The sequence below is a fragment of the Sorex araneus genome, chromosome 6, assembly GCF_027595985.1.
Source record: "Sorex araneus isolate mSorAra2 chromosome 6, mSorAra2.pri, whole genome shotgun sequence".
In the NCBI taxonomy this organism is placed as follows: domain Eukaryota; kingdom Metazoa; phylum Chordata; class Mammalia; order Eulipotyphla; family Soricidae; genus Sorex; species Sorex araneus.
In genome coordinates, this window is record NC_073307.1 from 34,940,574 (window position 1) to 34,966,730 (window position 26,157).

A 26,157-nucleotide genomic window follows, 5' to 3' on the forward strand; every position below is an offset into this window, starting at 1 on the left:
ACTAAACACAGGAGGGAGGAGGAGCGGGCGGTGGGGGCGGGGGGCGGGGGGGGGCGTGCAGGAAGGTGGGCGCAAGAGCAGGAGAGAAAAATAAATAAAAGGGCGACGCACCGTTTGCTGCGACTTATAAATGGGGGGAAAAACTGTCCGAGCGTGGGGGCGGGGGAGGGGAATTTCCCCCCCACACTCTAATGATCGAATTACCGCGTGACTGATTGGCTTGAGCGACAGCGGATTTCCCCTAACCCCCCCCCCCACCCCCTACCCCGCCACCTCGGGGACCCTTACGAGGAACTCGGTTCCTTTTTCTTAAAATACAACACACAACAGGAAAGCAGCACATTCTTGAAGGTTTCGGATACGGAACCCGCTCTAAGCGCCGTTATTTTCCCCCAGCCCAGCGCCCCCAGCCCCGAGCGAAGGCTGTTAGGACGGGTCTCCCGGCTCGCTGAATCATCTGCTCCCCTCCCCCCGCCGCACCTTTCTTCCCCGGCCGGGGCTCGGCTCCGCGTCCCACCCTTTCTTCCTACCCCGCTCCAGCGCCGGCGCCCCCTCCCCGCCTCCTCCTCCCCTCATCCACCGCCCTCCTCCTCCTCCTCCTCCCCACCCCCTCCCCTCCTCCCCCCCTCCGGCCCCCTCCTTTCCTCTTAAGTTAGTTCAAGAAATCAAATCTGTCAGGACGGGCGGAAAAATGCCACTTCCCGACTAACAGGCGGAATCCAGCCCAGATTTTCAGTCCTTTCTTCTTCTTCTTTCTTCCCTTTCACTAATTTATCCCGATGTTAGCACATTCTGTCTTGTTACTAGCGGACGCCTGTAGGTTTGCTACATGGGATCATTACTTACTGATCACACGGTGACTCTGAAGTCTGGGACTGAAGGCGGAATGAGAAGTTGGGAAAACTTTTTTCTCTAGACTCGCTCGCTCTCCTCGCTCTTAAATTTTTTTTTTTTTTACTTTTTGATTTTTTTTTTTTTTAAAGATTACTCTTCTCGATGCTGGTTCAGAGGAAAAAAACCCTTTGGTGCTTGTGTTGTGAATGTGAAACATTATCTTCCAGCTGTACAGTGACACATTTTTTTAAGGAAAAAGGACTCCTGATCCGTTTGCCAAAAAAGAAGGGTGGGGGTGGGGTGGCGAGGTGGAATAATGTTATCGAGTGATTATTCTGGCTGAGATGTGTTATTTGGTTTCTTCCTTCTTGATCATTTGGTGTTTAAGTAAAATGAGGCACAGGCTTGTTTGCCGAGTGGAGTGGGAAAGGCATTTTGATTTGCTGGCCTAATTTTAAAAAATGATAAAGGATTAAAGGTAAGCAATGTCTCTCTCTGTGTGTGTATGTATATTTATTTATTTTTCTTGACAACTGTTAAAAGGGGCTGATCCCTTTAAAAACCGTTTTAACTGATCTTTGTCAAACACACACTCATTTGCGGTCATTGAGGCCACGTTGGCGCAGATCACTTAAGTGTATGTCTTAATCAGTTTCCCTCCCGTCAGTAGCACCATAGCAGATTGAGCAAGTCTGACATAGAAATACTGGAGAATTGTTTAGATGTGATTTTTTTTTCCCTCAAAAGGCAGCTAATTTAACCTTGTATTTCACACTGTCTTTTCTATTGAGATATGCTCTTGAAAGGCATGTGTATATGTATTTAAAGAAATTGTATACTAACTTGGGAAAGAGAAGAATGTGTGTGGAAGAAGGGGGTGTTGTAGGTTGCTTCCCCCCACCCCTGTTCCTTACTGGGAACAAAAACCAGATTGCCCAGACAATTTGTAAAAAGAAGTAGTAAAATTAGAAATAAGGATAATTTAGCAGCATCATTCTGAAACTAGCTTCAGAGAACTTCCAGGGTCTGGCGGTTTAAATTGCAGGAGCTGGGTCCGAGATTCCAGCGGCGTTTCCTCCCTCCTGAGGGTCAGTTGAGACTGTTTTCTGGGCTGGACACACATGGATGTGCTAGGGAGGGGGAAATCTTAAAACTACTTAAAAAAAAAAAAAGACAAAACCTTATTGAGCTGGATTCAGTTCCTTAAGATATTTTAATGCCTTTTACAAAGTGTTTGTCCTGGAGGTGTTGATAAAGGGATTTTCTTTTCTAGTGGTTTTAAGATGCTTCCAGTCATGGGTATGTGTTGGGGGCTCGGTTATTGTCCTTTAAACCTGATACTGGACTGTGGAGACAATACATGAGCACCTCACTCTCCAGTCCGTCCCTGTAACCCCTTTACCGACTCCCCAATATTAATCGTTTTTTTGTTCTGGCAACACCCAGACAAGAAATATTCGACTTTTCCCTCCTTCACAGGAAAAGGTGGACCTGGACTGAAAGGGTGTAATAACCTCCCTGGACACAAGTGCTGGGGCCGGGAAAAAAAAAGAAGAAGAAGATTAGAAGATCTTTTTTTTTTTTTTCTTTTCTTTTTAAAGAGAAAAAGCCCAGCGGAGCTAAACGAATGTCCCCTCATCTCCAAAGGAAAGTTCATCGGATTCTTATTCTAGAGAGCTCATCTTCAGGATGTCAGTGAATATTTCCACGGCAGGAAAAGGTGTGGATCCAAATACGGTTGATACTTATGACAGTGGCGATGATTGGGAAATCGGGGTTGGGAATTTAATCATCGATCTGGACGCTGATTTGGAGAAGGACAGACAGAAATTTGAGATGAATAATTCCACCAGCAGCAGCAGCAGTGGCGGCGGCAGCGCGGGCAGCAGCGGCGGCGGCGGCGGCGGCGGCGGCGGCGGCGGCGGCGGCAGCAACTCCTCGAAGGATTGTGGCGGGCTGGCCTCCAGCGGGGCCGGGGCCCCCGCCGCCCTGGCCGAGGGCCTCAAATTCGCTCCCGTGCAGCCCTCTGCTCCCCAGGGGAATGCGCACAAAGAGAGCAGCAAATCAAAAGTGAAAAGGAGTAAAACTTCCAAGGATGCTAATAAATCTCTGCCTTCCACCGCCTTGTATGGGATTCCCGAGATCAGCGGCACGGGCAAGAGGCAGGAAGTCCAAGGGCGCCCTGGAGAGGCAACTGGCATGAATTCAGCGCTGGGTCAAAGTGTGAGCGGCGGCGGCGGCGGCGGCGGCGGCGGCGGCGGCGGCGGCGGTGGCGCCCCGAACTGCCACGGCGCCGGCCCGGGCCCCTCCGCCGCCGCCGCTGCCGTGGCCGCGGCGGCGGGGGCGGCCTCCGGGGGGAAAAGCAAGGAGGAGAAGGCAGGGAAAAGCCAGAGCAGCCGCGGCGCCAAGCGGGACAAGGACGCGGGCAAGGCCAGGAAGGACAAGCACGAGCTGCTGCAGGGCCACCAGAATGGCAGCGGCGGCGGCGGCCAGGCGCCCCCCGGGGGCCACCTCTACGGCTTCGGGGCCAAGAGCGGTGGAGGGGCCGCGAGCCCCTTCCACTGCGGGGGCGCGGCGAGCGGCGCGGCGGCGGCCGGGGAAGTTAGCAAAAGTGCCCCCGACGCGGGGCTCCTGGGAAACTCTATGCTGGGAAAGAAGGAAGAGGAGGAGGAGGAGAGCCACAGGCGAATCAAGAAACTGAAAACCGAGAAGGTAGGATCAAGTCGCCTTCCTCGATCTCCCACTTTTCCTCTGTGTGCACCTCGGGGAGGGGGGTGTGTGTGTGTGCGGGCGCGCGCGCGCGTGGCTGTGTGGGTGTGTGTGTGTGTGGGGGGTTGCCTCGTGTGCCTTAACGCTTCCTCCTCCTGCCTCTTTCTGGTTCTTTGTAGGCTCTGCAGCCTGCATTATTAGTACTTGGTGTGCAGTGGGTGTGTGCGGGGGCGGGGGGGTCTCATTCTGGGGGCGCACTGGTGAACTCTTGCTTCGCTGCGGCAGCACTGCTGGCTGCTTTTGTGGGGCTTGTCTTGGCGGGCGGGGGGGGGCGGGGGAGGGCGGAGGGGGCAGGGGGAGGGCCGGAGCGCCCCAGGTACCTTCTGCCCTGCCAAGGGCTCCCGGAGGTAGCCAGCCCTGAGCGGAGCGCCTTTTCCTGCAGAGCCTGCTCGTGCACCCTAGTTGTCCCGTGGCCTGGATTCCCGCCCCCCCCCGCCCTCCCCCGCCAGGAGAATGTCTCCTGTTTTAATTTACACGTCCTGGTATTTCTGGCAGTGCGTCCTCAGCAGGGCTCACATGCCCTCCCTGGAGAGCTATGTCGAGGATTCTAATTTACACTCCATCCTCAACTCATCCGCTATTTTTGCTACTTTCTCTAAAATAGTTCTGTCAAAGGCTATCTGCCTTGGCTGGCTTCCTGTTACGGGGCCTGACATCCACACCCGCTCAGCCCCTTGGATTGGCGGTTTCATAACTATTTGGAAAGAGGGCAATGGAATGGCTGGGGGAGGGGCTGTCCTGTCCCCGTCCCCTCGCCCCCTTCGCCCCCCCTGCCCCCCGGTTGGAAACTGGAGCTTTAGCAGGGTTCTGGCTTGCTTTGGGGGAGCTGAAAGGTTAGTAAGAAAAGTGAGATTTGGATTGTGTAGACTGGTGTTCCCGAGAGGAAAACGGCCCCGGACTTAGAATTCTGTGTCACCTTTGAGCCAGGAGGGCTGGTTGATGTTGGCAATTTGGACCTTTCCTCCCATCTTGGCCATTGTCTGAGAGTCTTGTTTAACAACATTGCCTTGTGGGGGCTCCGTGTTGGAAGCCTGTGACTGACTGGCCTGGGGTGGGGTGGGGGGTGCCTTTGAGTGATGTCCCTGGACTGGAAGGGGCTCTGCCCGCGGGGCAGCTTGGGAGTGAGCGAGCCAGGGGTGGGAGGGATGATTCTCTGCCGTTAGTCTGTAGCTTCCTTTCAATGGGTGTATCTTGCAGAAATGCAGCTTTATATCATGTGGTTTGTGGGGCATGGTTGTTTGTAAATAAAGCTCAGGAGATGTTAGGATTTTTGCTGTTTTCTGTCACATGTTCTTGGGTAATTGTATATATATATATATATATATATATATATATATATATATAGTGTGTGTGTGTGTGTCCCCAAGTGCTAACTGCTCACTTTTTAAACCCTTGTACTTTTTAAACCCTTGAATTTTGATTTTTGCGTGTTCAGCGTGGTAGATCAAGTTCAGAAGCAAAGTTTCAATTTTCAAATTTTAGGTGATAAAAAGGTACATTGAAGTGTTTGTCGTGCACAGATCTCGAAGGGTTTTTTGTTCATTTCCCCTTGGCCAGGCAGCATTTCACATGGCTGAATTTCAGTGGGCTTTTCCAAAAATCCCAGTTTAAACATGTAGTTTCACCTAATTTCTGTGAAAAGGCATTCTAAAATCTTCTTATTACTGAGTACAGTAGGGCCTTTACTTCTATGCCAATAGTCTTCAAATTGCAGTTCTAATCTGCTCTAACTATCTAGATGAATTGCCCTAATCCAGTGCTCACAATGGCTGTGGTTAAGGAGTCAGAGCCATTTGATTGGATTCACTGCTGCCCGGAATGTGGGAGGTACTGCCCTTTCGCATTCTCCTTAGCCTTTTAATCTTCCAGCCAAATGTTCACATTCAACAATTTTGTTTAGCTGGCAATCGGAACATTTCAGAATCTCAAAGGCTGCTGTCATGGCAACTGAGATTAGAGCACGGTGTCGCTTCTCCAGTTTTGTGTTCTTTTCACTTTCCAGTCACAGAGGAAACTGGCTGGAGAAGGGAAGAATGAAATGATTCACACACATGAAGTGCAGGTTCAGGCGGAGGGGTCTAAGTGTAATCATTGGAATTACATGCATGTAGAGCAAACAGGCCCAGTGGGTGTTGGTGGAGGAGGGGAGGTAGCAAAGCTTTTGGAGGCTTGGTGTCACCCGCCTAGTCCTGCCACTCAGGGCCACTGCGGTTGGCTCCGAGGGCTTGCTGGACAGTTGGCTGTTTTCTCTAACTGGATTGGGGTTCTTACAGTGACCCCCCCTAAAGCTTTCCTCTCCACCCCACCCCCACCCCAAAGGTAGTTTTCATCCATCGACACAGAGGTGGGATCAGTGGACATCTGGCACCTGGGGACAAAAACCTGAAATCCACAAATTCCCAGTTGCGTGAAATTAAACTTGGAGTTGGAAAATACTTAATGACAAGGCGCTCCTTATGGAGGAGCTAAAAGATTTAGTGGTTCGCCTGACAAAGTATTTCAACAGAAAAACATCTTGGAGGAAGGCTTTTTCTTTCCTTTTTTTTCATTTTGTACCATGTTTTATCTTCTGCCTTGCCTGATTATCTGGGTTTGTGAAGAGTAAATGCCTTAAAAGTGAAGGTGATTAATTTTCAGCCATCAGATGTGGCACAGGAGGGGGCCAAGTGTGAAGGGTGTGTGTGTATGGGTGTGTGTGTGTGTCTGGAGCGCACTTGTGCACATGGGGGTCCACTTTTTTTCTTTTTTGGTTGGGAGGTTCACAGGAGATTCATAAGACTTGCTGTCACCGGTTAATTTTCACAGCATGCCTAAATGTCTATTTTTGGTCTGTTTATTCTGTTTCCTTACTACACAAAGTCATGTAAAACATGATAAATTGAACCCTATGAAACCTAATTAAATCAATGAGTGTTCTACTCCTTTATGTGGAAACCACAAGTATGTTGTAAAAGTCGCCACTCCCTTAATACGTGAACAAAATCAAAACATGCCATAATTCTAAGATGTTTGAGCTATATTTCTATAGCCCATTTTGTGGTTAAGCCACCAGTGACATGTCTGAATAAGTAGGTTTGATGGGTTGGCTTTTGGTTGGGAAAACCTGCTCTCCCACCTTCCCCCTCCTTTCTTTGGAAGCACATAGCATCCTGCATTGGAGGCGCTTCACGTCTCCTGCTTAGCTTTCACAGTTAGAACTTCACAGACAACAGGCGTTTGGTTGCCTAAACAGAGGACGTGGACTGATTTGATCCCCGGAAAATTAAAAAATACACAGAAAATTCTTTAAAGCGGCCGACACTTAAATAGACATGAAAGGCGCAGGGGTGGGGGCCGCTGATGGTTGAGTCTTAGGCTCCTGGGTATTCAGCACTAATTCAGAAGAGGGCCGATGCCTGATGCCTGTCCCATCTTACTGCTTTCACAAAGCTGGTCTTTAGCAGCTGAGGGAGGTGGTGTCTCCAGACCTCTCTGAGAAGGATATCATTCGTTTCATTTGATTCTCTCCTAGGTGCCTTTTTACTCTTCACTAGGGGATTCTGGCTCATCTAAGTGTGTGAGCAATTTCAGAACATAATTTGTTTGATGAATGAGTTTCGTGGACGATGTGCCCCCTACAAATTCTGCTTAGAGAGTGCAGTTTATCTACTGTGAAATAAAAGGGCAGAGAGGTCAGTGGCTATAATTAAAGGACAAAGTCCATTGTTGTTAGACAGCAAACTGTTTTTGAAAGCTACAGAAGGGATTTAGCTGCTGAAAACCTTCGTAGCTAAGGGCACCTCGCAGTGTGCATGGTGTAGGCCTCTCCTCTTCTGTTGCCTCTCTCCATGGGTGCCAGGGATTTTTGAGGTGACAGCAGAGCAGCTACTCTTTCCCTCACGTTTCCTGTGAGAGGGCACTGAGCTTGGAGCACTTTGTGTGAGGGTGGCACATCCTGGAGTATTTGAAGCCTGGATTTGGTGGAGAGATGACTAAACTCCCACACCCAATTAAGATTGTGTTTAAGGAGATAAATGTTTTGCAACTTTTAATAACTTTGCAGATAGTCTGTAAAAAAAAAAAGAGTGGAGGAAAAGGGATTGATAGTCCAAATGTCATGAGGTTAAGAATGCTCTTCAAGTGAAATTACTTGGCTGCAAGATGGTTTTAATTAGAGTGTTATAAAGACTTATTTTTTCTAAGCAGCATTTTATAGTTCGTAAATGAAATGTATGCGGAAAGTGCTAAGCAGAAATCTCCCTAACCACAGAGGTGTTCAATAACCAGACTCAAACAACATGGAAAGTACCATCTGTTCTTCGTTTTCAGCATGAAAAACAAGGATTGAATGGCTGAGATTTGCTCCAATTTCAGACTGTGTCTGTATGCTTTTTTTTTAAGAAAAAAAATTAGAAAAAGTTCACCTGGTACTTCATAGAAACTCGAAATTGCAGTAATATGAGCAACACTGTGAAAACACATGTTCCGACATTTATTTTAACCAGTTCCACTTTCATTTAAAAGATTTCCAGAAGCCCAGCCATTGAACACTCTATAATGGTTATTCAGTTCCTGCAGGCGATCACAATGAGGGGTCAGTTCTTCAAAGATCTAACTATTTAGTCAGTACCTGAATTATTCTGTCAATTTCCCCCCTGGAGGCGAGGGGGCAAAGGCTCTCTCTGGTCAGCCTTTATCGGTTAATCTAATTGTATGTGATAGCGTTCTGGACTGGTGTTGACTCTGAAGAGACCTTGCTTCCCTTCCGCAGCCCTAGTCTGACCCAGGTTGTTGATCTGGAGGAAAATGTCTTTGAAGGATGCTAACTTTCTGAGTCCTTGACTTTCAGACAACTGGGCTTTTTCTGGTTCTGGTTTTAGTAAGAGCCTTGGGTAAAACATTATCCTGCCTTTGTTTGAGGTCTTTTATTGAAGCTAATGACTGGGCTTGTGCCTCCCTGAGATAAATGACATTATCTCTGAGTGGGCTGACAGGAAACAGACATGTTAATGGCGAAGCTGCGGGGAGGATCTGCTCGGGTTTTGACAAAAGAGTTGGGAAGGGACCCCTGGTCGTGGTCATTAACACATAATGCATTCTTGCTCTTCCTAAGAGGCCCTTGATAATTGGAATGCTATTTTATCCACTAGCTCTTAAATCATAAATCTGCCCTTACTTCCTTTTGAATTCTAAAAGGAGCTAAGGTTTTTGTTGTTGTTTTGGCGAACGAGTGCGTGATCTGCTTTTATGTATTTGTTTAGTTAAATTGTGAACACTGGCAATTTGGGGCTGCATGGAAATAACTTCTGGGAGTGCTGGGAAGTGGAACAATTTTTGTCCGATGGGATCTTGGCTTGGGTCTTTCATCATTGCTCAAGTCACCCTCTACTTTAATAAGATGAAAAGAGTGGGTCCAAATGTAAAAAGCAATCGGTTTTACACTTGAACGTGTCTTGTGGGAGAGGGATAACATCTATATTTTATAAGGTGGGATAAAGATTTTGTTGAGTGATTTGAATGTGATGAAACCTGCCTTTTGAAGTGTATGTTTAAAAAGTCATGGATGTAATTGAGTCTCCATGCATTTCAACTCCGTGCTTCTTGAACGGAGATAATTGCCACGTTGAGCACCGTCTAAAGGTGTAGAAGAGGTGGAAGGAGCGTGTTATTGTATTCTTTAATATTAAGCACTGGAAGCTTTTCAGAGTAATTACTGTAGCACAACATAGTTTTGATTGCCAGTGCTCTGAACTTGCCAGGGATCTGAACATCAAGGGTTTTGCTTGAATACTCAACAGTTGACTGCTAAATCACTTTGCAGAGCATTCTTGTCTAACCTGAAACTCACAACTAAAGGAAACACTGGGTTCTTCTCACAGTATCATAGTGGGTATCATCTTTCTTCACTAGGATTTTGGTCAATAAATAATAGTAGCTCCGTAATGATAACATTTCAGGTTGTAGTGAAGAAGTGATGATGTGTCCCTTAAGCTGTGGACTGAATTATGTAGGGACCAGACTATGGCCCTATTGCTGGTATTTCAGAGCCTCTGTGTGTGTGTGTGTGTGGGGTGGGGGGGGCTCTAGTTGGGCATGAATTGGGAGCATTTAGTTAGCACTTTATTCTTTTTTAAAAACAGTGTCATGGTTGATTTTAAGTTCCACTGTGCTGTAGAGTAAATGGGTTCCTCTGTGTCCAATTTTCTCTCCCAGCTGAAGTTTCACTAGTGCCGGCTTGCTCTCAGTTGCGAGTTCTTTTTAATTTGAGCTAAAGGTTTTGGCAATTGGAACAAAGCCTTTGCCTCTGAATGAAAGGTTGTTAAACTATTCATAGTAGGTGGACCAGCAGTTGGGCTGTTTTGTAATGTTATTTTGAAGGCTCAAAGGATATTCAAGAGAGTGAGTGGCACTTTGCCCCTGCAGCTGAATTTTGCATAGCTGCTAAATTTGGGGTAGAAATACCTGTGAAAAAAAAATGAATGAAAAGAGGTGTTTTGTTTTGCTTTGGTTTTGGACCACACCTGGCGGACTCAGGAAACATAATGGGATACAGGATCTAACCCCTCTTGGTCAAATGCAAGGAAGGCCCCTTATCTACCTACTCTATTCTCTGTCTGGACCCTGAGGTGATGGTGTTTTGTTGTTGTTTGTTTTTTTCTTGTTTTATTGCCAGAAAAATGGAAGCAAATACTTAGGAGATTCGGTGATTATTGGACCTTAACATATGTAGCCATCTCTGACACCCCTCCCCTCCAATAACTGAACATCAGGAGCAGTTAAATTAGAAAGAAAAATATTTTTTTCTATAGATTTCAGCTATAAGAGCACCCAATGCAAAGGGTGTTTCAGTTAGAACCAGTGGATTTGAAGTGATGAGTAAGTGCTGCTGGTTTTAAAAGCTACCCTCTCCTCCTTCACTCCTTGTTATTCACTGTGACTATTGCCCAACCATTGAGCTTCTGGCCTCTTGGCAAATCCCTCATTGTCAGCAAGCACCTTAAAGAAAAAAGAGCCTTCAGGGAATTTAAAGCTTATTCCAGTAATGCCACATGACTGCGGCGTTTAGTTTAAAAATATATTGATTATATTTTGTGTTGTACATAATGATTTTCGAAAGCAGATATTTAGGTTGTGGAATTGGCTTATTATGTTAACCAGAGAGCAGATGGCATGGTGCCACAGACGTATAATTTTACTTAAAGGGACTTTTAGGGTTTTGATGTGTTTTCTTTTCCTCTTATTTCCCTGATGGCTTCTTTTTATTGAAGGGTAACTTAAGGAGACCTGGTAGCAATTTTACTGCCTTCCCCTGACAGTTTGAAATAATAGCTTGGTCTTTGGTTGCACTGATCTACCAGTCAGCTTGATTCTGGTTTTTGTCATGTGGCAGTGAATTAAAAAAAAAGTGTATGTTTTAAGAAGTGGACTCATATGCTTCAATTAGCAACAGACAACAAAGTTCCAATTGGTCACACTTTCGTCAACTCCTCGAAGTCACAGTTCCTCCTTTTGATTAAAGATGAGTCTGGGTTTGGTTCAGGCTTGTCTGACCCTCTGGCTGTTTTGAAACATCCCCTTTTGTCTTTCAAATTAGTCACTGAAGGTCTCAACCCAGGCTAAGTTGTTCCCACTGAGGTGATTAGCAAACTTTCTCCGGTATTCTGGGTAGGTGTGTATTGTTTGGCTGCTCACTCTGCATGAAAGAACCACGAAAAGTTTTCGTGTGTAGGTTTTACAGCTCTACCCCTTCACTCAGAACATCATCAGGATGAGTTGGGAGGCATCTCCTTTTCTTCTTATTTTCTTTCTTTCTTTTTTTTTTTTCTTGTTGTAAAACGCGCATGGCCAGAACTGAATGCTCTTGGATTCTGTTCCCTCCTTGGCTGATTTTTCTGGATGGCTCCTGTTAAAAGCAACAGTAATAATGTTTGAATTGGAAGGATTGAAGCCTTGGGTTTTCATTCTTCATGGAAAACTGTTTATTTGTGTGTGGTTCACCACAGTACATGGATAATGCTATCAAATCGGGGCTTTATTATGGGCTCGGGACTGGGGCCTCGGCCTTGGTGTGTTTCATTTCTTTTCCTTCTTGGCCATTTTTTTTTGGGGGGGGGAGGGTGATAGAAATGAAATAATGAAATTAGAAGTGAATCTTTGCAGCCAATGGGAAAACGGGCACAACAATTCCAACTGGTCCTTGAGCCAGTTCAGAAGCACTGGTGATTTAAGAACAACTCCCCCCCCTCCCCCATGTGAAATATACAGGAAAAACCCCTCCCCCCACCACACCTTTCCAGAGGGGCTCCGTGGAAGATGAGCCCCGGGCTTTGACCAATGCAGGTTGGGGCCCGGTGTACTGTTTCCCATCTTAAGTAGCTGATTGAAAAGCGATTCGCATTCCCAAACCTTGAAACGGCTTTGAAGGTGGAATCTGAGTTAAGTAACATTGTTTGCTGCTGCTCCCCAAAGGGAACAACCTGATTTTAAAGCCGAGCAATTGAGCTTTTCCGCCTCAAACTCCATTTGGCCAATTGTCTACATTTACATTCCTCGCCCAAATCCTTCACCAGCCTTTCCCATGATGCCGCGGCAGCAGATGCCAGACACCGAACGAGAAATGGAGCAGCTGTTCCCATTACCCCATTGCTCCGTAATCCTCCACAATCTGCTGGCTTTTTCTTCCCCCTCCCCCAGCCCTCCCCCTCCCCCCCACCTTTAAAAATAAAGCCACCTTTTCTCCCTCTGACTTTTGCATGCCCTAGTTTATCAGTCTGCAGGGTTTTTATCTTATCTGGGCCCTGGGTTTGTGTTGAAGGGCGGCTTATTGTTCCTGGTGGGAGCAGATGGAGGGGCCAGGGTCCTGGGGGCGTGGTGCGGGCCCGCGCGCTCCTGGAGGGGCTGCAGGGGGCGCGCACAGCAGCCGTGGGGGACGCGCCCGGCGCCCAGCCCCCCCCTCCACCCGTTTATAGCCCTGAGCGCTGTAAATCTGTCAGCCCTTCACTACGCCTTCACCTCTTTCTTCATTTGCTCCAGCTCCTAGTTTGACAACGTTCCCCTGAGGCGGAATTCTAATCTGCTTCCAATTAGTTGCAAAATGTGACTGAAATTTCCACATTATGACTGCTGTTTTACTTGCACGCACACATCTAGAAACAAATTAATGCTCTTGAATATTTATTTTTTGAGCCCTTGGATTTACTTTAAGAGGAAGAGTTTCCAACTGTTGGGAATGACTTCCAGGATTCCTTCCCATCCCCCCTCCCTCTTCAAAGTCTCCAACTATTTGTTTTTTAGAGCTAACAAGAATGAAGGGGGAGGGTCCCCCTTTCCCTCCCATCTAGTAAATGGAAGCCCTTTCCATCTTTAAGGGATAAATCAGCTCTTCCCATCTTTTCAAGATTTCTTGTAATGCATTGCATACGTTTAACCCAATTATATTTTGTGACATTTCTCCAAAATAAGCATATTGAGGGTGTTTGCCCAACTTTCAAAAAAAGGGGTTCTGCTAAAGTGTTTAAATAGAACATAAGTGCACACAAAGCTCTTCTGAGACCCAGCTCACCCCAGCAGAGAAAGACTTGTGTGTACACCCTTTAAATTCTATTTATTTGTTCTTTGAGATGGGGGGGGGGGGGACTGGGTGATTGTAACAAATGTGGTTAGGGCTGCATTAAAGATGTCACTTATGCGCATTCATGTTGCACCTGCAGTTGGTGTCTGGGCCGGCAGACCCTCTGGGGCTGTTAGTGTGTGTGGGTTGCAGTGGACCTGGTCTGTGGTCTTGTGGCCTTTCTAGCCGGCAGTTGGAAGAATGTGCTGGCTTTGGGGGGAGGGGGGTGCTCTACTTTAAAGGAACATCATTACCCCTGCACCACTTCCTCCTTTTCAGCATTGTTTTCACTAAGATATTGATCCATCCTGTTACATGTAAATACCAGAGTTGTGTCCTGTATGTTGAGAAGGGCAATTTGAGCTTCGTTTTATCTCTTGCTGCAAACTAATTTCTCATGTATTGTAATATTTTAGTATCTACATGGTGGGTCTCTGCTTGCAAAAAAAAAAAAAAAAGCCGGCCCTCTTGAGTTAAAGAATATAAACAGCCAAATTTACTGGTGCATTTTATGGTAGAGTTCAGTTCTTAGTATCTTGGCAGATTGATATCAACAGTAATAATGGGCTTTAAAGAGGTGTGAAGAATTTTATTGATGGTAAAATGGTTATGTTGATCACATTACTTTGTATTAGTTTCTGTTTCTGAATAACACCTTCACACATAAATGTGAAACATCAATTGTTTTTTCTCCTAACGTTATGGTTACATATAAATCATAGAAGACATTGATTTTCCAGTGTCCTTTTCTTTAAAAAAAAATGTGTTTTCAATCCCTGTAACCTGAAGGAACAGCATTTCACCTTCTTTAAAACAAGATTTTAAATGAATATTTATTTATAGAATTTACGTTAAAGCATCCCATTGAACTTTTAACCATGCCAGAATTCCACAAAAGTAGAAGTGCTTTTTTTTGAATTGCATCCTTTCTTTTCATTCCATGACTTGTAGCAGAAAAGGGAGCTGGACTGAAATCTTAAACATTTGAAAAGCGGGCTTGGGGTGGGGGTGGGGGGGTGGGGTGGGGGTGGGGGTCTTTCAGATTGCAAAGTTTTTTTTTTTTTTTAAAGGAAGAAATAGTGGCCTCAGAGTGAAAGCTCACAATAGCCGTGATTGTGTGAGCCCCTCAAGTCCTGGGGCTCACTAATTACCCTTTAATGAGGTCAGCCCCCCTACTTTTTTCCCTGTCTGGGGAGGAAAAGCCCCCAAGACTGCTGGAGTTCAAGTGGATCTCGCTCTATTTGCAACTTCACAGAACTGCTCTGAAGGCCTCCAGGGCGCTTAATTGGGGCTGGGCATTTTTGTTTTGGGGGAGACTGCACACACAGCTCCCTTTGTGCTCCGAGAAGCCCCTGTGCATCTTGGAAGCATTACATGCTTTTGTTGATGGTGCATAGTTTTATAAACTCCAAATGAGCTTATTGCCTTTTAACCATTGGGAGCACTAAATAATGGAAGAACCTAGAAGTCTTTGGGTTGGGTAGCCGCCAGGCATTAACTAAAGGGGGGAGCGAATGGGGAGGGGGGAGGGAAGTGAATGAATGGTTTAATTGTCGCGCAAGCCATTTGTTTACAGATTCAGATTGATTTGGTCACCAAATCCTATGGACCAGGAGGAGAAAGAGTAAGTCTGTAAGGTATCAGAGATTGAATGGCCAGTATTATGTTTTGTGATCATGCTCAGCTGTTCGCTGGCTCCCCCTTCTCCCCTCCCCCTCTGCCTCAAGGAGGTGAAAGAAGAATTGTTTAATGGTGAGAATTGCCTGTGACCGAATCTGCTTTCTTTAAGCTGTAAAGAGAGGGGAGAAAACTGGGAGGCAGCTTCTCCGCCCCCCCCCTTTTTTTTTTTTGCCATCTAGTTAGGTTCTTTTGAACTGAGAAAGGGACAATAGTGGTGGCTGAATTTTCCTGTTTGTTCAGGAATATTTGGAGGGTTAGGAGCGGTGGGGGGTTTAGTGGAGGTGAAAGGAGAGTGATAAATAGAAAGGTGTGTGGAAAAGGGGGTGGTTGGAAGAACTTTTGTTAAAAGGACCCCCGGACAATGCGTTCTATGAAAAATTGGGACCATTTACCACCCCCCACCCCCCCCCAATTCATTAGCCTGTGGCCACTGTATAGAATGTGAATGGAGAGAAACTCTGGCAGAGTGAAGCTAGATAGCGATTTGGGGGTGGGGGTGGGGGTTGGAGCTGTTGCTTGACAGCCAAAATTGCAGGGTGGATGTCGTCGTCATCATCTTTTTTTAGTCCTTGATTATATTTAACAATCAAAGACCAGAAATCATGGCATTTGTTTGCTTTGCAGTTGTAGTTTGTCCTTATAATCTTTTCTTTCGGAATAAATAGGCTTAAAGAAATTTCTGGTGAAAGTGTTTTCTTCAAGCATCATGCCTAATGCTCCCCAATTCCCGCTTCTATTTTTACCTTAGTTTAGGGAGTGACCATCCTTATCTCAAACTACTTTTTTGTGTATAAACCATCATCCTAATGATAACTTAGAATACTTTTAAGTATTGTTTCTACTTGCCTTTGTGTTCTGTTTGGCCAGGCAAAAGGACTTTTGCTGGTGACTCTGAAATAATTGGTTGATATTTAGTAATGCAGAACTAGGGGTTTTTTTTTTTCCTTTTTTTTTTTCTTTTTGGGTCACACCCAGCAGTGCACAGGGGTTACTTCTGGTTCATGCAGACAGGAATTACTCCTGGCGTTGCTCAGGGGACCATATGGGATGCTGGGAATCGAACCCGGGTCGCCTGCGTGCAAGGCAAACGCCCTACCTGCTATGCTATCACTCCAGCCCCATCTCAGAACTAGGTTTTAGTTTTAGTTTTGGGTCACACCCAACTGTGCTCAGGGATGGTTTCTGATGGGGCTTGGGAGACCCTATTAGGTGCCAGGGGTCAAACCCTGGTCAGCCTTGTGCAAGGCATTCACCTGAGTCATTGTACTGTGTCCTCTACCCCATTGTAACCTATGCTAACTTGAGGACAGACCTTGTTTTGTGGATGTCATAGTTAGCATGTCAACTTTGGTATTTTGATCTTTTCGAGATGGCTTTATTTTTCCGAGCTCAAGTCATGATACTTCATTTTGCAGATTTGAGAGATGTGAGCTATGGGATTACTAGAACAGTCTTGTAAGGAGGGAGAGCTACTTAGCTCTAGGTCTAACCACTTTCACTCCTGCTAAAGTTAGGGTTTATTTTTGCTTTTTATTTTTAAACCTTTGGGGCCACACCCAGCTGTGCTTAGATTTTATTCCTAGCTTTGTGCTCAGGAATCACTCCTGGTTGGCTGGAGGGGTGGAGGGAACTATATGGGTGTGGGAGATTGAGACCAGGCAGGCCAGGTGTGGGCTGGGGCGATAGCACAGCAGGTAGGGCATTGGCCTTGCATGTGGTTGGCCCGGGTTCGATTCCTCCGCCCGCCCCTCTTGGAGAGCCCGGCAAGCTACCGATAATCTTGCTCGAACCGCAGAGCCTGGCAACCTACCCATTGCGTATCCAATATGCCAAACACAGTAACAAGTCTCACAATGGTGACGTTACTGGTGCCCGAGCAAGCAAATCAGTGAGCAATGGGATGACAGTGCTACAGTGATAAAGGCCAGGTATAATAATGCCTTAACTGCTGCACTTTTGCTCTACCCCAAACATCTTTTAATGTACTGTTGGTTCCATTTAGTCCATGATCATGTGAACATAAAGACTGGGGATTCTAGCTGCACTTCCAGGACCTTGGTCAGGATCATCAGGGATCCCCAGCCTGGTTTCCTGTGTCCCACAGACCCTGGTGGGAGAAGAGAAAGCTGCTTACAACCATGGATCTCTTTCCTTTGCTCTACTGTTTAAATGAATGCTTTTGGGGTCCCATTATACTGTGAAAGAAAAGATGCTAACCATTTTATGACCTGAAAATAAGCTTTACAAGCCGGCTCACACCACAGTCTAATGCTCTTATCTTACTTCATATTCCAAGCTTATTAATGACCATTTCCTTTGAAAGGCCAACACGAGGGCTCCAGGGGCCTGCTGTTAGCGCAGGTACATTATTTCCTTGTGAAAACCAGTAATTCCTTCTTCCGAGGAGTTAGTTGTGGAATAGATAATTCTGTCCAGTTGTAAATTGAAGGAAGTTCTGTAATAACGGCAGCTATTTACTGGTGATTGGATCACCACATAATCACTTGCGCTCAATGGGATCCCTGTCTGCTAAGTATATTGAATCGTAGACATCTTAAATCTGCCCAGCATCTCCCCCTTTTCCTCCTGGCACTTGTGAGATATGAAGTGATTTGAAAGCCGTTTCCTACTAGGAAAACTCTAGAAAAATGCCTAGTGTATCCAAATCTCATTGTTACTGGTGTACACAGATTTCTTCAAATTACCTTCAGTGAGAGCTGACAATAGCAGAAAGTTGAATGATGGGAAAAGGATAGGTGCCGCTTTATCTTTTGTCTATAAATTCCGGAAGTTACTATTTTTAAATGGGCTGGAGTGATAGCACAGCAAGTACGCCGTTTGCCTTGCATGCGGCCGACCCGGGTTCGAATCTTCTGTCCCTCTCGGAAAGCCTGGTAAGCTACTGAGAGTATCTCGCCTGCACAGCAGAGCCTGGCAAGCTACCCCTGGTGTGTTCGATATGCTGAAAACAGTAACAACAAATCTCACAACGGAGATGTTACTGGTGCCCTGCTCGAGCAATTGAGCAATCAACAAGCAAGGGGATGACAGTGATACAGTGTTACTATTTTTAAATATCCGGGGTTTGGGGGGTGCCACAGCCTGAAAGGCTTTTGAAGAGTTTTGTCTTGAACTTTTTGTAACTCTCCAATCTCCAAAGTCATACGGGCCCGGTGTCTGTTCTGGGCTAGGTCTCGCTGCTTCGCATTATTGAGCCTGAATGTGCGTGCATAATTGAAGAGATTATTGGAGAGAGTGTGTTTGACTGTGGTAGATGTGGTTTAAATCCTAGCACTGAGCATAGCATTTACTTTCTCAGCTTACCCACAAAATCTGTGACTAATTTAGTGAATGTGAAGATTTTAGCCCAGATGGTTAGGTTTAATTGTAAAAACTGGAAAGATTTCAAAGTACCCTTTGGGGGGCAGAGCTGGGGGGGAGTGCCGGAAACAAGAATACAGAATAAAAAGTAACTTCAAATTGCCAAATATAGCAGGCATGTATACTCTGTTTTTATAAACACATCCGTAAATCAGGAAAAACAAAGACTCTCATCCGGTGGGGCAATGAGACCAGGTGAATCACCCCGAGAAGGCTTTTGTTTCTCCTGATTTCATCAGTTTGGTTTCGAGTCCTTCCTAAGTGTGTGTGCTTGGCCTCTCCTGGGCGCGAAGTAGGTTTCCTGCCGAATGCTTTTCAGGGGACTTATGTGTACAAGGTTCTGTTTTCCTGTCACCTTCTCTTTCCCTGTCCAGGGTGTTGGTAGTTACCCCTCAGACCGTAGGGAGATACCCCCAGCCCAGGCCTCAGTAGGTACCCCACCCCCAGCCACTTGTTTTGTCCCCTCACTTTGAGGCCTGGGCCAAGTTGCTCTTCAGAAATGAAAAGTTTTAGAAAAACACCCTCCCCCAGTGACCCCCGCACCGCCCCCCAACATACAGCTGATGCCTCCCCAACTCTAGGCCTAGTTTTAGTTCCTCCTCCTCCTTCTTCTTCCCCTCCTCCTCCTCTGCCCCCTCTTCCCCTTCCTTTTCTCCCTCCTCTTCCTCCTCTTCCTCCTCTCCCCCAAGCCCTCATGGTGGGAAGATAAAGGGATGAAGGGATGCAAGGGGAAGGTTAGGGTGGGTCCAATCCCAGGCTGATGCTTGGGTCAGGAGTGACCCCTGACACTCGGGAGATCACCGAGTGCTGGGAGCTGATGTGTAGTGCTGAGGACTCGAACCAGAGTTGATGGGATAAAAGGCGAGTGTCCTAACTCTTGAACCATTTCCCTGACTCCCAAAGTGGGCTGCCACTGAGCTATATCTTGGGTTCATGCATTGACTTAGAGGTTGGTTGGTTGGCCAGTAAGCTCTCTGATTAATGTCTGTTCTTTAGAGCTGTATGTATGGACAGAAAGACGAAAGAGCAGGAATAATGTGTCCAGGATGGGCGTTCAGACCACATGGCCACTGATAAGGTCTCTTCTCTCTTTTCTGAAGTGGAAAAATGACTAGGGCTTATGATGTAGCGGTTCTTCAAGCCGATGTGAATGTATTTCTTAGGAGGAGAGAAACGCCCAGAGGCTTGTCTAGTAAATGCTTAAGCACATTTCTTAGTATTAAGTTTATGTGTATTATTTAACAAATATACATTGTTTGGATATTTGATTTCTGAGCCCTCAAGCGTTTGAACATGGTTTGGGGGTTGGGGTGATAGTTCAGAGGGGTGGAGTATGTGATTTATGTGTACAAGGTTCTGATTCCTGGCACCATTTGGTCCAGAGCACTGTTGGGGAGGCCCCTATGCAATAAATAAAATGGCACAAGGAACAAACTTAGTTGTCTTTCACACTAAGGAAGATAAGCATTAGCTTGTTAGAAGTGTAATATTTCCAGTTATGAGAAGCCTGTGCCCTATGGGCAGAACCAAGGAGAAGTGCTTTCCGAGCAGGAGTCAGTGTAGATCTCTGAGACTCTTTGGTAGTGTTGGAAGGAGAACAGAATTAAAGGTCAGATACCCCAAAGTCAAAAGTCATCTCTGCTTTGATTGATCCCTTTGGCCAAATTCTTTCATTCTTTTTGGGGCGAGGTGGGGTAGGGGGATAGTTTGGGCCACACCTGATGGTGTTCAGGATGTACTCATAGTTCTGCACTCAGGCGTCACTCCTGGTGGACTTGGAGGACCATATGAGGTGCCAGGAATCTACCCAGGTGGGCCCTGTGCCAGGCAAACCCTTGTCCTTTATACTGTCCCTCTGTTTCCTGTTTTATTTTTTTCTGATAGGGCACATTGCTAGGAAGTAGAGCACTTTTACTGCATGAGTGAGACCCCAATTTCTACTAGGGGCACCTTCCATACCCTCCCAAAATAGAAAGAGAAAAGTCTTTTCCAGAACCTCTAATAGGTCCTTTTCCAAGTAGGATCTTAATTTTTTCCTTCCCCCCAGCCCCCCCCCCCTTTTCAAGAGCTTTGCCCTCCATTAACAATGCAGTGAATGGCTAAGGTGATTTGAGGATGGGGTCACTGCCTCATGGGGTGTAGATCTTGCAGTGGTCCCAGGGAGAGAGGTTCAGCTGGAGAGCATTCCTGATGACGTACTCCACACACAGTGTTTATAAAGGCGGTTTGGGGACTCGTACAGGGCTTAAGCCATCAAAAGCCTTCCTTCTATGCTGTTGACCTGAGTTTTGATCCCTGGGCATTGCTAGGTATGACCCCCAGCCACAGAAAACAGCCCCCGACTCACGGTGTATATTTGGGACCAGAGAATTAGTGTGGAGATTAAGGCACTTTCCTTGCATCCCATTGACCTCAGCACCATATATAATCTTCTAAGAACTGCCAGGGGTCACGTGTGAGCACAGAGCTGGGAATAGTCCCTGACACCCCCATATGGCCACAAAACTTACCCCTCTCACTTTTCTACTCCCCCCCCAAATAGACTGTTTTTAGACAGAATATCTTTTGTAGATTATTAAGATATTTGAAACTGGACTGGAGAGAGAGTTGAGGAGGGAAGGCAAGTTGTCCGGCCTACATTCTACCCTGGGTTTGTTTCCTAAGCACCACCGAGTGTGACCCCATTCTGCCACCAAAAAAGAGATTATTTGAAGCTGGCAGTAAATGTGTAGATGAGATTAAAGCAGTTTTTTGTGACTTTTACAATTTCGGTTTTATTCTAATTTTACAGTGAGCCTTTGTGGGGGTGGGTTAGGGTAAGGGTTTTCTGCCAACCAGGCCTGTGGTCCATTGTGAAGGACTGAGGATGTGGGGCTACTCAGGCCCTGCAGTCCTTTGGGAACCATGTGGTGTTGGGGAAAGCAAACCTGGATCCTTACTAAGTCCATCTTAAGTCTCTAACCCCAGGCTGTGGGATTTTCCTATATGGGGCTATGTCGAATGAGTTCCCATGTGATTCTGATAGGCAGTTGGGATCATGAAGATTGATGTTGCTGCTAGTGACACTGTAGTGGTATGGTGTGCATTTCTTTTTTCCTTATTTGCTAATATGCATGTATGTGTCTGTGTGTGCGTGTGTGTGTTTGTGTGTTGTGTGTTGACCACTCCTAACGTACCTGGTATATTTGATGTGAGGAAGATAACTCATAGAAGAAATGTGCATTGCTGCAGAAGATTGTGAGCACAGGAGTGGGTGGTCGGGAGCCCTGGCACGCCCTGGACATGGCTGAAAGGTCAGGGGTGTGATCACTCACCTTTCCTCTCATTCTACCACTGCCACTTCCCTACACCCACACATGGTGCAGGTCATGGCTCCTATTATTTCCCCTGAAGTTTTGACTCCATGGACAGAGGAGAGGGTTTCATCTAGCCCCACGGCTCACTAGGGAGTGTTCCTCCTGCTGGAAATCCTGACATTGTAGAGAAGAGATTTTGTGAAAAGAAATGACTTAAAAAAGGTGTTTATTGGTTAAGAACTTCCTCTGCAGACATGTCTGTATAAGGTGTGTTGTGAAGAGCTGGGCAGAAGGGGTGGGGTGATGGGCCCAACTGGAGCCTGAGCACGAGGTCTAGAGAGCGGTATCTCATGTAAGGCAGGGGAGAGAGGATAGATTCAGCGATGGATGCCCACTTGAAGGGCACTACAGTCTGGGCTCCTGGGCTGGTTGCGTGGGTGCTTGTTCTTTCTGGACTCGCTGCTTTGTCTCTTGTGGCTGACCCCACCTGCTGCTCAGTCCACTCAGAACTTGCATGGAATGCATTCGAGGGAGTATTGTGCGACTCAGTAGAGTTACTGCAAAGGGAGACTGTCTGGATATAGGTCTCAGGACTCATTCATTCCTTGACCCATTCCTTCACTCAGCAAATGGGCTTTGAATGCCCATCATCTCCCCAGCATCGCCCAAGGCGTGCATGAAGCTTATGTTCTAATTTTTTTCCTAGCGAATGTATTTCAGATGGTTTTAGTGCGCTAAGTGAGACTCAGCTGGAAGAGGTCATGAGGGAGGAGATCCTCATCAATAGCAAGGGAAGAGTCCTTTAACCCCAGGGGAGAGAAATTTCTAGATCTCAGGAACAGCCTGTGTCCAAGCCCTAGAAAAGGGAATGTGTTGTGTTTGAGGAGATAGATGGGCAGCACTCAATGATGGGGAAAGGCCTGGGAGCATGAGGAAGCTCCTTGGAGGCCATGACGAGTCCAGAAAGACTCAGAGATAGGGGGACATGATTGGGGGTGGGGAGGGGAGTGTGGGGCACTGGGGGCTGAGCATAGGAGGGGTAGGTAGTTATCTGTGTGGGAAATTATCCAAAGCTGAACTTCCGGCTCCCTTCTTTAAGTCTTTCAGTTCATTCTAGTTTCTCAGTGTGAGGGAGTTGTTTTCTTCAACTGACTGACGTAGGTATAAGATCTTGAATGTTAATGTTTCGTTTGATCAAGTTTATTTTTTTTTTTTTTATTTTTTTTTTTTTTTGCTTTTTGGGTCACACCCAGCAATGCACAGGGGTTACTCCTGGTTCTACACTCAGGAATTACCCCTGGCGGTGCTCAGGGGACCATATGGGATGCTGGGATTCGAACCTGGGTCAGCCTGGGTTGGCCGCGTGCAAGGCAAGCGCCCTACCCGCTGTGCTATTGCTCCAGCCCCTGATCAAGTTTATTTTTAATTTTTTTTTTTTTAAACTTGAATGCCTCTTCACTTTGGAGAACCTGTTTATTGGAGGGGGAGTACATTGCAGGGATGGAAGCCCAGGACTCATACGTGCAAGATAAATGTACTGCTGAGCTACATCCTTGGCCTTGGTTACAGTTATTAAAATGCTTTGCTTTGGGGCCACCCCTGGTGGTGCTCAGGGGTCACTGCTGGCAGTGTGCAGGGACCACGTTTGGTGCTCGGGATTGAGCTGGGGTTGGTCATATACAAGTCAAGCACCTTAACCCTCTTCTATCTCTCTGGCCCCTACAGTACTTGTTAATGGACTTCTTTTCAATTCAAAAAGCATTTCATGAGTCTATAACCAAGCCGCACCAAACTATTACCTAATGGAAAGTAGGTTTTACTTCCCCTTAGACTCGCTTCCTCAGTGCCGGCTACATGTGAACAGTTCTGTGTGTCTTTGTTGAAATAGTCTCCATATGTTCAAGCATATATTTTTATGTTTCTTGTCTCCTTATACTGATCAGATTACAGAAACACATCTGCAACTTGTTCTTTCTCTATAATTATATATCTTGTATGCTTTTTTTTGTTTGATTTACTTTAGGTTCACACCCAGAGATGCTTAGGGGTTACACCTGACTTGGTGCTTGGGATTGACCTTGGGCCTCCTGTATGCAGAAACCATGCTCCTGCTCTCGAGCCATCTCCCAGGCCTGGTGTTGGGTGATTATTTTGCCCCCCAGTTACAAAATGCTCTAGTGAACATCATCGGTTCAAAATGTATTGTCCTATACTTAATTGCTTCAAATTGCATTCCCTCCAACAATGGAAGGTGAAATGCCTGTATTTCTGTCATTTGTGTAGTGCTGTAATACATTTCTTACTTTAATCTGATAGCATGACATTTTTTTGCCTTTTCATGTTTCCAAACCATTGCATCATTTAATTTCCCTTCATATTTATAACCCCATTCTCTGAATTGTTGGCCATTTCTTATTTTTAAGTGAGCTCCAGTGTATACTACTTTTTTTTTCATGTTTTGCAAATAATTTTCTCTGTTCTTAAAAGCCCTTATCCTCCTCCACCCCCACTTATCTTCATTTGTCTTTCTGTTATGTTTTTTATTTCCTGTGCAAATATTTTACATGATGTGGTCAGGTTTCTGATTTATTTCCTTTTATGGCATCTGGATTTTGCATTGGTGTTGAAGATATTTTTCTCAAAGATTCTCTGTTTTGGGGCCACAGGAGAGAGTGCTCAGATCTTGCTACTGGCTCTGTGCTCTCAGGAATCACTACTGGTGGGACTTGGGGGACCATATGGGGTGCCGTGGATGGAACCTGAGTTAGCTGCAGGCAAAGCAAATGCCCTAACTTATTGGCTTTGGGGGGCTTATATCTTCAATATAATTTTGGATCCGGTATCCAAAATACTCAGATCTTTAAAATATTCTTTCTTAAATCACAGCTGTTTGTCTAAATCACTGACGCGTACTGATTTTATTCTTTTCTTCAAATAACCAACATCAAATCCACTACCCCAGTTTGAACTCTTCCTGTGTTTTTACTGTTATGTTTATTTATTTTATTTTTTGGCTATTTGACCTAGTAATACTCTGGGGTTACTCCTGACTCTGTGCTCAGGAATTCCTGGTGGTGCTCGGGGGACCATGTGGGATGGATCAAACCTGGGTCAGCGGTGTGCAAGGCAATTGCCCTGCCTGCTGTACTGTCGCTCCGGCCCCTATGTTGAATTTTTATTTTTTGGCAGGGCGGGGTATGGGGGAAAGGGGACTACACGCAGAGTGGCTCAGAGATCACTCCTGGTGGGGTTCCTAGGATTGGCAAGGCAAGTGCTCTCCCCCCTGTACTGTCTCTCCTCACTGTCTCTCCAGGTGTTCTGTTTATTTTTGGAGCAGAATGGTAAGTAATCCTCTGAGTGCATGTAGAGAAAGCTTCCGAGAGTTCATTTGAAGTTACCTTTTTGTTTTTTCTCCTCTCCAAGGCAGATGTTAGGAACGATGATGATGATTATCCTCCTGTTTCATTTTGAAGGTTCTTACGGAAAACTCACCCCGGCGTTGCTTTCAATGTGGGCTGTATTTTTACAGTGGTTAATTATGGAGTGTACTTGGTCAAATGGGAGGTAGAGCCGGAAAGACTAATGATTTGCAGTTGGGCTGTAGGAATGTTTACAGCCAGGTAAATACCCCCAGAGTCCTGGAGCTGAGCCACCTCTGCTTAGCGAGCTGCGTGCACGGCAGTGCTGAGGCCTGGCTTTGCTTTGTTTGCCATTTTGGTTTAATTGCCTTGGAGGCCAGAGATGGTGCTCCGGGAGGGTCCGAGGCTGGCCAGTGTGAATGTTACTGCTGCCGGTCTGATCTATGGAAGTCATCTCTTCTGGTCAGCTGGGTTTCTGAAAATTGCTGTCGTGCCCTCTTAGTCAGCAGTGCTTGGCCGATATGTTCTGTTGATGTTGGCCACGTGCAGCTGAAGGTGTTTGGGCCCCTCGTTCCTGCCTGGGTCCCGATTGTGCAGCAGGTGTTTTGGATCTGGGATTGTTATGGTGGGATGCGTGTTGGTGTATGACCCTCCGCAGAAAACGGTTTCCAGGCCTTTGTTTCTTCTTGCACTGAGTTTGAGAAAAGAATGCGATTCCTACCAATAAGGAGGAGACAAGTATATTGTCCCTGTCCCTTTGGGCGTTTTCCTCAGCGATCCTGAATCTCCCCATGGCTTCATCTTATTTGTATCACCCCAGCACTGGCCCTCTGCTTGGCTTGGGGAAGTGCTTAGTAAATATTTGCTCAGAAATTACTGTTTTTTTTTTTTTCTTTCTTTTCCCAGTAGGGTTGTAGAGAGGGTAGGCTCTTTAAGGCTGGTGTCTGCTAGATTCCTTCACATCTTTTATCATATATAGAGATTACAGGGTGAAGAACAATTGTTGGGAATGACATGGATTTTCATAGAGCTTGCATGGAGCAACTTTTAAAAGTCATCTGTATATTTGGTAATATTGTACCTGCTTTTCTGTGTCTGATAAGGTATATGTGTTGAATTTTGCAGACTGGAGATAAAGCTGCTTTACCCAGAAGGGAAATGTGCTGTCAAAATATCAGACTGCATAGCTTCCTGTTTACTGCTGATTTTGTCTGATGATTTTTTTTTGTGGGGGGGTCAGCCAGAAAAC

The 26,157-nt window shown here is 46.1% G+C and overlaps 1 protein-coding gene across 4 annotated transcripts in view; it reads left to right on the forward strand.

Annotated features, from left to right (window-relative positions):
* Window positions 1-1,157: 1,157 nt before the first annotated feature.
* The window catches only part of ZNF608 (zinc finger protein 608), a 102,623-nt gene continuing 77,623 nt past the window's right edge, over window positions 1,158-26,157 (forward strand). Inside the window, exons 1-2 of one of the 4 annotated variants that reach the window (XM_055141342.1) lie at window positions 1,158-1,312; window positions 2,436-3,546. In XM_055141342.1, coding sequence (XP_054997317.1) covers window positions 2,524-3,546 — 1,023 coding nt within the window. In that variant the 5' untranslated portion in view covers window positions 1,158-1,312; window positions 2,436-2,523. Of the gene's footprint in view, window positions 1,313-2,313; window positions 3,547-26,157 lie in introns of all 4 variants that reach the window. The other 3 variants (XM_055141344.1, XM_055141343.1, XM_055141341.1) reach the window with 3 other exon arrangements.